General features: G+C 40.5%; 1 protein-coding gene across 1 annotated transcript in view; it reads left to right on the forward strand.

Annotated features, from left to right (window-relative positions):
- Positions 1–15,134, forward strand: part of LOC128692722 (uncharacterized) — a 94,954-nt gene that overhangs the window by 56,965 nt on the left and 22,855 nt on the right. The window contains exon 7 of the mRNA XM_070080998.1: positions 5,181–5,327. Coding sequence (XP_069937099.1) covers positions 5,181–5,327 — 147 coding nt within the window. The remainder of the gene's footprint in view (positions 1–5,180; positions 5,328–15,134) is intronic.

A 15,134-nucleotide genomic window follows, 5' to 3' on the forward strand; every position in this document is an offset into this window, starting at 1 on the left:
ACAGTAGCAGTGACAGTAAAGTGACAGTAGTAGTGACAGTAGTAGTGATAGTAGTAGTGACAGTAGTAGTGACAGTAGTAGTGACAGTAGTAGTGACAGTAGTAGTGACAGTAGTAGTGACAGTAGTAGTGACAGTAATAGTGACAGTAGTAGTGACAGTAGTAGTGACAGTAGTAGTGACAGTAGTAGTGACAGTAGTAGTGACAGTAGTAGTGACAGTAGTAGTGACAGTAGTAGTGACAGTAGTAGTGACAGTAATAGTGACAGTAGTAGTGACAGTAGTAGAGACAGTAGTAGTGACAGTAATAGTGACAGTAGTAGTGACAGTAGTAGTGACAGTAGTAGTGACAGTAGTAGTGACAGTAGTAGTGACAGTAGTAGTGACAGTAGTAGTGACAGTAGTAGTGACAGTAATAGTGACAGTAGTAGTGACAGTAGTAGTGACAGTAGTAGTGACAGTAGTAGTGACAGTAGTAGTGACAGTAGTAGTGACAGTAGTAGTGACAGTAATAGTGACAGTAATAGTGACAGTAGTAGTGACAGTAATAGTGACAGTAGTAGTGACAGTAGTAGTGACAGTAGTAGTGACAGTAGTAGTGACAGTAGTAGTGACAGTAGTAGTGACAGTAGTAGTGACAGTAATAGTGACAGTAGTAGTGACAGTAGTAGTGACAGTAGTAGTGACAGTAGTAGTGACAGTAGTAGTGACAGTAGTAGTGACAGTAGTAGTGACAGTAGTAGTGACAATAGTAGTGACAGTAGTAGTGACAGTAATAGTGACAGTAGTAGTGACAGTAATAGTGACAGTAGTAGTGACAGTAGTAGTGACAGTAGTAGTGACAGTAGTAGTGACAGTAATAGTGACAGTAGTAGTGACAGTAGTAGTGACAGTAATAGTGACAGTAGTAGTGACAGTAGTAGTGACAGTAATAGTGACAGTAGTAGTGACAGTAGTAGTGACAGTAGTAGTGACAGTAGTAGTGACAGTAGTAGTGACAGTAGTAGTGACAGTAGTAGTGACAGTAGTAGTGACAGTAGTAGTGACAGTAATAGTGACAGTAATAGTGACAGTAATAGTGACAGTAATAGTGACAGTAGTAGTGACAGTAATAGTGACAGTAGTAGTGACAGTAATAGTGACAGTAGTAGTGACAGTAATAGTGACAGTAATAGTGACAGTAGTAGTGACAGTAATAGTGACAGTAGTAGTGACAGTAATAGTGACAGTAATAGTGACAGTAATAGTGACAGTAATAGTGACAGTAGTAGTGACAGTAATAGTGACAGTAATAGTGACAGTAATAGTGACAGTGACAGTAGTAGTGACAGTAATAGTGACAGTAATAGTGACAGTAATAGTGACAGTAATAGTGACAGTAGTAGTGACAGTAATAGTGACAGTAATAGTGACAGTAATAGTGACAGTAATAGTGACAGTAATAGTGACAGTAATAGTGACAGTAGTAGTGACAGTAATAGTGACAGTAATAGTGACAGTAGTAGTGACAGTAATAGTGACAGTAGTAGTGACAGTAATAGTGACAGTAGTAGTGACAGTAGTAGTGACAGTAATAGTGACAGTAGTAGTGACAGTAATAGTGACAGTAATAGTGACAGTAATAGTGACAGTAGTAGTGACAGTAATAGTGACAGTAATAGTGACAGTAATAGTGACAGTAATAGTGACAGTAATAGTGACAGTAATAGTGACAGTAATAGCGACAGTAATAGTGACAGTAGTAGTGACAGTAATAGTGACAGTAATAGTGACAGTAATAGTGACAGTAGTAGTGACAGTAATAGTGACAGTAGTAGTGACAGTAATAGTGACAGTAATAGTGACAGTAGTAGTGACAGTATAGTGACAGTGTAGTGGCAGTATAGTGACAGTATAGTGACAGTATAGTGACAGTAATAGTGACAGTAGTAGTGACAGTAATAGTGACAGTAATAGTGACAGTAGTAGTGACAGTAATAGTGACAGTAATAGTGACAGTAATAGTGACAGTAATAGTGACAGTAATAGTGACAGTAATAGTGACAGTAGTAGTGACAGTAATAGTGACAGTAATAGTGACAGTAATAGTGACAGTAATAGTGACAGTAATAGTGACAGTAATAGTGACAGTAGTAGTGACAGTAATAGTGTCAGTAATAGTGACAGTAGTAGTGACAGTAATAGTGACAGTAATAGTGACAGTAATAGTGACAGTAGTAGTGACAGTAATAGTGACAGTAATAGTGACAGTAATAGTGACAGTAATAGTGACAGTAATAGTGACAGTAATAGTGACAGTAATAGTGACAGTAATAGTGACAGTAGTAGTGACAGTAATAGTGACAGTAATAGTGACAGTAGTAGTGACAGTAATAGTGACAGTAGTAGTGACAGTAGTAGTGACAGTAATAGTGACAGTAATAGTGACAGTAATAGTGACAGTAGTAGTGACAGTAGTAGTGACAGTAATAGTGACAGTAGTAGTGACAGTAATAGTGACAGTAATAGTGACAGTAATAGTGACAGTAGTAGTGACAGTAGTAGTGACAGTAATAGTGACAGTAATAGTGACAGTAATAGTGACAGTAGTAGTGACAGTAGTAGTGACAGTAGTAGTGACAGTAGTAGTGACAGTAGTAGTGACAGTAATAGTGACAGTAGTAGTGACAGTAATAGTGACAGTAATAGTGACAGTAATAGTGACAGTAGTAGTGACAGTAGTAGTGACAGTAATAGTGACAGTAGTAGTGACAGTAGTAGTGACAGTAGTAGTGACAGTAGTAGTGACAGTAATAGTGACAGTAATAGTGACAGTAATAGTGACAGTAGTAGTGACAGTAGTAGTGACAGTAATAGTGACAGTAGTAGTGACAGTAATAGTGACAGTAGTAGCAGAAGTCCATAAAGAAGTAGAAATAATTATAATAATATTAGAAAAGAGGTCTAGGTTAAAGTACTGTTAAAAATAGCAATAATTGTGATAGTAGTACCAGAAATACTAGTAGACATAGGAGGGGAAGCAGACGTAATAAGAGTAGCAGTGACAATAGTTGTAGTATTAGTGGTAAAGAATAAAAAGAAACAGTACTCTGACTGGAACAATACACAAATAACTTTCACACAGTAGACTAGCTAGTTAATGATCCAAGTCGGACTGATACATCGTCGTAAGTTGCACTCTCCGATTTGCGAGTAATGATGGATGTAGTACTAGTGGCAGTAGCAGCAGCAGCAGCAGCAGCAGCAGCAGCAGCAGCAGCAGTAGTAGTAGTAGTAGTAGTAGTAGTAGTAGTAGTAGTAGTAGTAGTAGTAGTAGTAGTAGTAGTAGTAGTAGTAGTAGTAGTAGAAGTGGTAGTAGCAGTAGTAGTAATAGTAATAATAGTGGAAGTAATAATAATAAAAATAATTGTGATAATAATAATAATAATAATAATAATAATAATAATAATAATAATAATAATAATAATAATAATAATAATAATAATGATAACAATAATAATAATCATAGCAGTAATATTAGTAGTAAGTAGTATATATTGTAGCTAAAGAGGATTGAGAAGCACGTAACTCATGTCTACAAGGTGCTAAATAAGAAACAATTAAAAGAAAGGCGGGTCAGTGCCATAAGTAGTTTTAATAGTAGTAGCAAGAGTAGTATTAGCAGTAGTAGAAGGAGCAGAAGAAGAAGGACCAGCAGTAGTAGTAATATTAGTAGTAGTGGTAATCATAGTAGTAGTAGTAGGATAGTAGCAGTAGCAATAATGATAATAATAATAATAATAATAATAATAATAATAATAATAATAATAATAATAATAATAATAATAATAATAGTATTAGTAGTAGTTGTAGTAATAATAGTATTAGTTTTAGTAGTAGCAACAGTAGTAGTAGTAGTAGTAGTAGTAGTTATAGTAATAGTAATAGCAGTATTATTAGTAGCAAATGGGACAGACTATAGCACAAGGGGATGGAGAAGCACGTAACTTGAAGCTCTAACTCGTGTCTTCAAGATGCTGATAAAGAAGCAATGAAAAGAAAGACAGAACAAAGGCTTAAGTTTACAGGCCTATGTCGGGAATTATTGAAGAAAATCAGAAGACAGGATCGTAAACAAACACAGAAGACAGGTGCAGAGAGTGATGAGAAGGCAAAGGTCACATTAAGAAGATTATAGCATTTGAAGATGTACTGAGAAAAGCAGATGTCTACAGAAACAAAAATGGGACTAAAATACGTGTTTGTAGTATTGTGTATAAGAACCAAATCAATAAGACGGCATCTTTGAAGCCTAGAAGTGTAGATAGGAGAGAAGCCAGTTTATAGGATGGCAGTAATCTCTAACATGACTTCATCAACTTTCATTCCACAAAAAAAATCTTGCACCCTTTCACATGACAGCACTCGCTTGATTGAAAATGGCAGACTATTAAAACTGAGGTATCTCTTCACTTTCCTCACAACACTGACAGTCGACACCAAAAGTGTTTAACTTTATCAGACAGGTTTGTGGAGATGGATTTCAAAATATATTTTTCTGTAGCCATTTTTGTGAATCTTTCCTTTTAATTCTCCAGTTTGTATTTAATTCTCGACCCCCTTTTCCTTTTTCACATAATCGTAACTTTCTTTTTCTGTCTCTTCCTGAATTTTATCCATGTCATCTTGAAGCTTTCTTTCATGCTTTTCACTTTGCAATCTTCTCATTACATGGATACCGTCCGATAAATGTGTGTATTTAAGAGATAACTGTTGTAAAAATTAGGAAAAGTGTGGAGGACAACATTGACCATGTGAAATTCCATCCTGATTTTTTATCTCAATAAAAGAGTCTTGACGTTTTCTTGTTCCAGTGTTTCCTTTCTCCATGTAATAATTTCCCGTTTATCCAAGAACGCTTATCCAGATTCATTCTTGGACTTAGTGTTTAAGGCACAATATCCAAAACTCTTTGTGTCTAGAAAAATAAAACCCTCCCACTTCCCCTTCTTTCCTGAATAATATCTATTAATCTATCATATTAATAAGAATTTAGCAAGATATGACATTTATTACTGAATTTGGTTGACTTCTTCAAGACTATTTCTTTCTAGGCATATGTAAGTTATATTTTATGTGTAAGACAACGCAAGTTTGATATTGTATCTGGAATCGATGATGCGCGCATGATTTTGAGTTGCAGGTAACAATGGCACCTCTCGTACCCTATCTGATCGAGTTTATGGGGAACACGCCCCTTCTGCGCCAGTATGACCTCTCCTCATTAAGAGTGATCACAACAGGTGGCTCAAGGCTGTCGCCCTCCGTCCAAGGACCCCTACAAGCACAGGTTTTTCTGCATATTCTCTTTGTTCACAATTATATATATATATATATATATATATATATATATATATATATATATATATATATATATATATATATATATATATATATATATATATGCATGCTTAACAATTCGCAAACAGGCGAGATTGTTTAGCAGGACACGAACTTGCAAACTCTGCATCAAAGTACACAGTACTTTATCTACACTGCCAAACCCCAGATAAGTAAGGGCAGCTAGCCGAAGCTGGACGATGTTTCCAGATAATACGGAGCATATTTTTGCTAGTTAGTTACCATTTTGTTTTAGGCATATGTCGATTAGACACTTGGCCAGTATGCACGTATATATGTGCATGTGTATGTGTGTGTGTGTGTGTGTGTGTGTGTGTGTGTGTGTGTGTGTGTGTGTGTGTGTGTACTCATCTAATTGTACTTACCTAATTGTGGTTGCAAGGGTCGAGACTCAGCTCCTGGCCCCGCCTCTTCACCGACCGCTACTAGGTCCTCTCTCCCCCTGCTCCATGAGCTTTATCATACCTCGTCTTAAAGCTATGTATAGTTCCTGCCTCCACTACATCGTTTGCCAGACTATTCCACTTCCTAACTACTCTATGACTGAAGAAATACTTACTAACATCCCTTTGACTCATCTGAGTCTTCTGTGTCCCATCTCTGGAACATCCTGTCTCTGTCCACCTTGTCTATTCCACGCAGTATTTTGTATGTCGTTATCATGTCTCCCCTGACCCTCCTGTCCTCCAGTGTTGTCAGATCGATTTCCCTTAACCTTTCTTCATAGGACATTCTCCTTAGTTCTGGAACTAGCCTTGTTGCAAACCTTTCCACTTTCTCTAATTACTTGACGTGTTTGACCAGATATGGGTTCCAAACTGGTGCTGCGTACTACAGTATGGGCCTGACGTACACAGTGTATAAAGTCTTGAACGATTCCTTACTGAGGTAACGGAACGCTATTCTCAGGTTTGCCAAGCGCCCATATGCCGCAGCAGTTATCTGGTTAATGTGTGCTTCTGGCGATGTACTCGGTATTATACTCACTCCTAGATCTTTATCCTTGAGTGAGGCATTTTCCTCATCGCTCTCGGGCCGTGTGGACCTACTGCGCAGACGCTTCTCACTTGCCTGGCTACAGTGGTGTGAGGTGGTGCTGTCGCGCCTCTGTTGACACCTCAGGAAAATTACTGCTGTCAATATGGCGGTTTGTCATAGGCGCCGGATAAATACTATTGGTATTGAGCTTCTCCGGGGGACGATTTCGCCTAGTTCAGAGCAGGTTCTCTTACCTAAGATCATCAGGGAGACGTATGGAATTCAAGATGGAGAATTATATGGAGTGGCTTTAAATGGAGCGCATAGAATCTTCGTGAAACTGCTCACTGCAACGGTTTATGAATCATTGGTTGCTCGAGTCTTGATGTTACACCTGCTGTACGTGTGAGAATGGTTGATGTTTCCAGGCATTATACCTGGATAAAGTTACGTAACGTTCCCTTTGAGGCGGATGAAGCTGATATCAGAAAAGTCTTCGAGAAATATGGGACAGTTCATTTTACCCAGCATGGTATGTGGGTAGCAGGCGCCTACGCAGGTTTGCCAGAAGGTACTTTTAACCTTAAAATGACATTGAGACATCCCATACCGTCTTACGTTTATCTTCAGGAATTCAGGACACAGGTCATGGTTTTATATCCCGGGCAAAGGAGTACGTGTCGCCTATGTGGTGAGTATGGCCACATAGCTGCAGCATGTGAGAAGAAAATACGCGTGCCTGAACCTGTGGTAGAAGACGCAGCCCCTGTCTTACGGATGGCAGGTGAGGATCAATCACCTGAGGGAGGGCGTGGTCGTTTGTGGAGTGAGGTGAGATGGTGGAGCAGACTTTTAGGACTGGGGGTGAGTTGCCCCTCTCAGTTCCCTGCCCCAGAATCTCATTCAGTGACTTCTGCAGGGATGGTACCACGGGAGGAAGTGTTGGAAATAGAGGAAGAATTGCAGAAAGTTTTGAAGACTTTGTCACCGCCTGAGGAGGATGTTACATCTGAGCAAGAAGTAGCTGGAGAGCTATCGCTTCCAGCTTGTCAACGATATGAGAATTTGGGGAATGATGATGTGGCGGAGACGTCAGTGGGATTAATAAATCATTGTAAGCTGGATGTTGAGGTTCACCGTGAGGCTTTCCCAGACCATGTTATGGGGGACATTATTGTAACAAGGAAAAGGGCAGCTACGTCAGACTCGGATGATGTACTGACGCCAGCGCAGAGGCCTGGGAAGCAGACTGGGGTGGTAGAAGAGGGAAGAGGTGGCGATGGGGCAGGTCATGATAAGAAACATCGGAAGAAGGGAGGGGGGAAAGAAGGTATTGTGAAGATAACATACAGAAATACTAATTCTAGTGGTGAAAAGAGTGAGGAGAAGAGGAAGGGACGGAAAATTTAAAAGGCCTTCGGTGTATGACTGTCAATGTTAATTAATGGCTTATGTAGCAGAATAAAGAGAGAATGGTTGTGTATGTTTCTTAATAAATATAGAGTGGATGTTGTGTTCCTCCAGGAACTTTAATTTCAAGGAGGGTAAGGTGTTAGAGGTAGCAGGTTATCAAGTAATGACCCTGCCAACTACCCGTTTAAAAGGTGGTGTGGGTATTTTAATAAAGGGGATGAGCCCGTTTATTTTGCAGAGAAGTGAGGGGGGAGGGGGGAGGGGGGAGAGTGTTGTGTGTGGATGGGTCATGGATGGGTAAGCGTGTATCTTTTGTAAGTGTGTATGTGCCTGCGGAGAATAGCATGCAGGTAAGGAAGGATTTTGTGTTCGATGATCTTGTCTATTTTTTGCGTGCACTTCCGGAAGTAGCAATAGTGAGGTGTGACTGGAACTGCGTTATTAGGGCGGCTGACGTAGAACCAAAAGGGGCATGGCATATGTCTGTAACTCTCAGGGATTTGATGAGGGACGTTAGGTTACGTGATGCGTTTGGGGGAGGGGTGTGGGAAACAGAACATACTTTTGTTAGGAGGGGATACGCAGTGAGGTTAGATAGAGTGTATCATTCTCAAGGGGTTGTTTTGAAATCTTTTAATACCGTTGAGGCAGCTATGTCAGATCATAGGGCTGTAGTGGTGGAAGTAGGGTGGGAGGAGATGGCGGAAATATATAGGACTTATTGGAAATTGAACATTAGTGTGTTGAGTGATGAAGAAGGTTTGGAGGGTTTTTCTATTTTATGGAAAGAGCTTTACAAGGAAGCTCAGGAGGTGGATGACATTGTAACATGGTGGGATTATGTGGCTAAAGAAAGGATAAGAAAGTACTATGTGAGGGAGGGTAAACGTATAAATAATTTAAAATATGGGCTTGCGAATTATTTAGAGGATCGATTAAGAGGTTGTTATGGGCAGGGGATGGTTGGTGGTGTTTTCCCATGGACAAAATAGTGGACATAAAAGAGAGATTGCAAACGTTGCAAAATGATCGGTTTCAAGTGGTAAGGGTGCAAGCAGGTTTAGAAGAAGTTTTGTGGGGGGACAAACCGTCAGCGTGTGTGTTGCGACATCAAAAGCAAAGGCAGGCGCTGACGGCTATCCTGAGATTAGAGGTAAATGAGGCGATGGGGATCTATAGAGCAGGGCAGGAGATAAATACGAAGGGTATGAATGCATATGCAGATATGTGGTATGAAAAGTACTGGACAAGTGGGGGTGTGGATGATGTGGAGTTAGACAGGGTGTGTACATATGCAACGTGCAATTTAGTGATAGGACGGCTTTGGGTAGGGTTATTACTGCAGAGGAAATAGAGATTGCTTTACAGGGCATGAGGAAGGGAAAAGCCTCAGGTATTGATGGTCTACCGGTGGAATTTTATTTACAGCACTGGGCGTTGATAGGAAATTTCATGGTTAGGTTATTTAATTGTATGAAGGAGAAGGGTAAGTTAGGAGATAAGCAGACTACGGCAGTTGTGTTGTTGGTCCCGAAAGGTAAGGGGCAGCCCACCCTTCGGGAGTATCGGGCAATATCGTTATGTGCGGACTATAAGGTTTTTGCAAAAATTTTAGGTAATAGGGTTAAATGTGTAGTGGGGAGGGTCGTTTCGAAATCGCAGTTTGGGCTGCCCGGAAGGTCGATGATTGAAGGACACGGGATTTTGAGTTTTGTGAAGTCAAAAGGAGGGGGGGGAGGGGGCGGCTTTACTGGCTTTAGACTGGCAGGCAGCCTATGATAGAGTGGAAAGGCGTGCACTGCTGGGTATACTTAGGAGAAAAGGTTATGGGGAAGAAATAGTTGATTGGGTAAATACGCTGTATAGGGGAGCAAAAATGAGGGTACAAATAAATGGGTGTATGGGGAGGGAATTTACGATGGGTAGAGGTCTCAGGAAGGGGTGTCCCATGTCACAGATCTTATTTGGGTGTTTTCAGGATCCTTTTTATAGAATGGTTGAACGTACTGTCAGTACCCTGGGTGAGGGTGGGGTTGAGGGAGGGACGCTTTGGCCGGGATTAATAGGTTATGTAAATGATACGACTGTTCTGTGTTGGACGATGTTGTGCAAGTGTATGAACGTGCCACGGGTATGAAGGTAAACAGTGAGAAGTCAATGATCATGGGGTTGGGCACTTGGAAAGGGTAGAGTATGGTGAGTTGTAATGTTAAAAAGTGTGCAGTGTCGCTAAAGATTTGTGGTATTATATACAAGGATGACATGGATGTGGCGCGTGAGGAAAACTCGGATAGGTTGTTAGAAAGGATCGTGGGACGTCTGGGTGTTTTGAGGCCCCAGCATCTCACTCTGGCTCAACGTGTGATTGTCGTAAATGTTTTATTGTATAGTAAGGTTTGGCATGTTGCGGCTGTGTTCCCGATTACAGGGACGGCGATTGCGGGAATTTTGAGAAGAGTGTTTAAATTTTTATGGGGATTAAGTTGTGATTGGTTAAGAAGAGAGGTTGTTATGTTACAGGTGTGCCAGGGTGGGTTGGGATTGATGGATCTAAGACGGAGGGCTAAATGTGTTTCTTAAATGGGAGGTATTGCATGTGGGTGTGATGGCGGGAAATATAGAACAGGTATATATGAGGTTGAAGAAGTGGTATGGAAGCGTTGAATTGACGGAATGTGAAATTGTTCTACGGGCCTTGTTGTTGGTTAGGGAACGGAGAAACATTCGAATACGGGTTTTGTGTAGGTTACTGGTGGGTAAGTGCGTTGCCCCTGTTGAGGGTTTGTTCCCCCATGTACTCGTGAAGAAACATTTGGTATAGATTTATAGATTTAGCAAGCTGAAATTATTGCCTAGGGTGCGAGACGTTATGTTTCGTTTTTTTGCACGGTATCTTGCCGTCAGGGGCCATACTAAGAACCAGGAGGGTAGTAGAGGGAGGGGGGTGTGGTTTTTGTGGAGGGAACGACACGGCGTTCCATGTAGTTTATTTCTGTGAAGGCTTAGAAGATGTCAGGGGTTGGTTAGGTAGGTTGGTACTGAGGGTGGGAGGGAGGGGGGTGGCGGTTCTGAGTGCTTTAAGTCTTGACATAGGTGGTTTAGAAGAGGAAGTCATAAGAGCTTTAGATTACATCATGGTGGATTATATCTACATATCGTGGGTGATGAGGGGGAAAGGGGTTAGTGAGGTGCGAAGGCGCGTTCTTGCGATAACGTTTTATCGTACGATGTGTCGTAACCGGGAGTTGTACGGGAAGAGGTGGGATCATGTATTTTCGGAAGGATATAGGAGGCTAACGTTAGAAATCCTCGTGAATCTGTGAATGAATATGAATGTACGAAGGGTAAGGTTCTTTTTATTTATGGGATTTAAATTGGTTGAGTGTAAGTCAGTAGGCAATAGCGGGCTCGTCTCTTGGGGGGAGGGGTCATGAGAGTGTGGTGAATGTTGGAATGGATTGTGTTTCCTGGTTGTCATGGATGTGTGGTTGTGGATCTTTGAGAGCTCGTTGATACTTATTGTTACTTTTGTGTAATGAATGAAAGTGCAACCCCGAAGGTTTTGTTATGTATTTGGAGGTGTTCCTGTCTTGTAATGACCCGATTCCTGAGTCATATGCTATTAATGGTATATGTAATTGGTTATGTTTATTATCGGTTATGGGGTCATGATATGTGTTTGATTTTTGTAGATTAAAATATTTTTATATACTGTTTTGTTTGTGTACATATATGCATATGCTTTGGTTTTCTTTTTTTTTGTGTGAAATCAGGATTTTCTTTTGTGTTACTCTTTATATATCATTTTGAGCCTTTGTTAAATGTTAGGCTCTAGTACATTCCTAATATGGGTATGTTTATGTTGTTTTAAAGTTATATATGATAGGTTTGTACTCTGTTACTGGTAGTTGTTTTGAGACGTTTTGTTGTAAGCTTTTGCTTTATGTTTTGCTATTTTTCAGAGAGGTTATAGAGCCATTGGTTCTAAGAATTTTATGTTATCTTTTTATGTCTATTTATATTCTGGATTTATGTACTGCTGTACTGTTTGTAAATAAAATATAAAAAAAAGTTCTGGAACTAGCCTTGTTACAAACCTTTCCACTTTCTCTAATTTCTTGACATGTTTGACCAGATGTGGGTTCCAAGCTGGTGCTGCGTACTACAGTATGGGCCTGACGTACACAGTGTATAAAGTCTTGAACGATTCCTTACTGAGGTACCGGAACGCTATTCTCAGGTTTGCCAGGCGCCCATATGCCACAGCAGTTATCTGGTTAATGTGTGCTTCTGGCGATGTACTCGGTATTATACTCACTCCTAGGTCTTTCTCCTTGAGTGAGGTTTGTGTGTGTGTGTGTGGTCTTTCGTATGTGATGTCTTCAATGTTTGCTCTACTCAAGGTGAATACTATGCCCAGTCTTGCTGGTTCATCCTCTCCTCTCTCTCTGGTAGTGTTCCTTACATGTTGGTACATGACGTTATCCAGTACCACCTCCATCATCTTAGCCCTCCACGTTTCTGGGTCCCCATGTGGCTCCAGGTTCTCCCAGTCGATTTCTTTGTAGTTGAAGTCACTTCAGCCAATGTGTCAACCATCAATCTATTACTCTTTATTACTCTATTACTCTCTTGCTTCTCATCTGTCTCCTCTCTCCACCTTATCAAAAGCCCATTGGTTTTTGATGAGCATTGTCACTCCTCCACCCCCTCTGTTCCTTCTGTCTTTCCTCAATATCTGATATCCCATTGGAAAGATAACATCTGTTATCATTCCTGTGAGCTTGGTTTCTGTGAGAGCTATGATGTCCAGTGATGCCTCTTTGACTCTTTCGTGCCACTCCTCCCATTTATTCATTATTCCATCAGCTTTGGTGTACCATACCTTCAGTTTCTTCTCCAACAGTGTATTCCGGGGGATCTGTGAGGGTGGGGGACCTGGTGGTGTGCTGTGGGATTCTGCAGCCTAGTGTAGGGTGGGGGTTGTAAGTGTGGATTGTGGATTGTGTTGGGATAGCATGTTTGGTTGTGGGGTTCTGGGGGTGGTTCTGAGTGTGTTTGTGCTTGTTGCTCTGCCCAGCTCTGGTTGTCCTCTGCTGATTCTCTCCTTGTCTCTTTTCCTAGCCCCTTTCGCTTCTGTGTCCTCTCCCTCAGCTGCTATCATTCTCTTCTTGTTCTGTCTCGGTCTAGGAACACTCTTTTGTATGTTGACGATTTCTTCAGTCATGATTTCTCTTGCAGGATCCTGTTTTGCACTGTTTTTGTCTTGAAAATCAGCTTGACCAGACGATTTCTCCCCTTCAAGTACCCCACTTTTCTCTGAAAATTTACTGTCTCAGACATGTCCTCATCTCATATTTCTTTGATGATGTTTTCAATCTCCTGTTTTTCTTCCTGCTATCTTTCATCATGCGTCCTCCCCTCGCTCTCCTGAAGCCCATGAATAAACACTGACCTTTCCCTCTCCTCCTCCCATTGTGTCTCTATGTCCCTTTTGTATGTGTGTGTGTGTATGTATGCGTGTATGTGTGTGTGTGTGAACATAAGAACATAAGAAAGGAGGAACGCTGCAGGAGGCCTGCTGGCCCATACTAGGCAGGTCCTTTACAATTCATCCCACTAACAAAACATTTGCCCAACCCAATTTTCAATGCCACCCAAGAAATAAGCTCTGATGTGAAAGTCCCACTCAAATCCAACCCCTCCCACTCATGTACTTATCCAACCTAGATTTGAAACTACCCAAAGTCCCAGCCTCAATAACCCAACTAGGTAGACTGTTCCACTCATCAACTACCCTATTTCCAAACCAATACTTTCCTATGTCCTTTCTAAATCTAAACTTATCTAATTTAAATCCATTACTGCGGGTTCTCTCTTGGAGAGACATCCTCAAGACCTTATTAATATCCCCTTTATTAATACCTATCTTCCACTTATACACTTCGATCAGGTCTCCCCTCATTCTTCGTCTAACAAGTGAATGTAACTTAAGAGTCTTCAATCTATTTTCATAAGGAAGATTTCTAATGCTATGTATTAATTTAGTCATCTTACGCTGAATGTTTTCTAACGAATTATGTTCATTTTGTAATACGGAGACCAGAACTGAGCTACATAATCTAGGTGAGGCCTTACTAATGATGTATAAAGCTGCAGTATGACCTCTGGACTTCTGTTGCTTACACTTCTTGATATAAATCCCAGTAATCTATTTGCCTTATTACGTACGCTTAGGCATTGCTGTCTTGGTTTAAGGTTGCTGCTCACCATAACCCCCAAGTCCTTTTCGCAATCTGTATGGCTAAGTTCTACATCATTTAACTTATAAGTACTAGGGTTATGGGCACTCCCAAGCTTCAGAACCTTGCATTTATCTACATTGAACTGCATCTGCCACTTTTCTGACCAAGAATAGAGTTTGTTTAAATCCTCCTGAAGTTCCATAACATCTACGTTTGAATCAATTATCCTACCTATCTTTGTGTCATCGGCGAATTTGCTCATATCACTAGTACTTCCCTCATCAAGATCATTGATATATATTATAAACAACAACGTGTGTGTATATGTGTGTGTGTGTATGTGTGTGTGTGTGTATGTGTGTGTGTAAAAGCAGATTCTGCCTCTCGTGCTAGTAATATCAAACAGAAGTAATTACAATGACTCAGAGGAAAATCAGTATATCTTTTTTAAATCAGTTTTAATTATTTTTCTACCTTTCTCTTTAGTGGGCAATTGCAAAAATATACAGGAGAAATTTAGTTTAGGTTGTGAAGTTCCTCATACTCCTTAGAGTTTTCACGAGAACCTAATATACAGAAAGTGTTTTCGTAATGGATCACCATGCTTCACCACGGGAAGACCAAGGTGATATCTGAGAAGTCTACTGTATTTTCCAAGAACCTATAACCTGTCTTTTTTATGAAACTTTGTGGCACTCTTTACACAGGGGCCAATGGTCTCTGGTCTTTTTGGAAAAAAAATCAATACTGGAGAGCCGATCACTGTACTTGTTGAGCTTGTTTCTTTCCTATGCTCAGCAGGTGTTTAAGTGTCTTCCATTAGTGATGTATGTTTCCATCGGGGTAGCTAGCACGAGGGTTGGGATGCATGACAAAACTCAAAGTTCCCCTTTTTGATTGGGTACTTGTCAGTGGCAAGATTTATTTCTATGATCTCATTATTAACTTCATTGTAAAAACAAGCTTTTGTTTGGGAACTGCACTTTACAGACTATGCACACCATTTTGACCAGCTACTGCTTTACACCAAATACACTTGTATTCAGTATAAATTAGAGCAGAAAGAGAAGGGGCCACTTCAACATAGAAAGATTGTAGAC

This window comes from Cherax quadricarinatus, chromosome 6 (genome assembly GCF_038502225.1).
Source record: "Cherax quadricarinatus isolate ZL_2023a chromosome 6, ASM3850222v1, whole genome shotgun sequence".
Lineage (NCBI taxonomy): Eukaryota > Metazoa > Arthropoda > Malacostraca > Decapoda > Parastacidae > Cherax > Cherax quadricarinatus.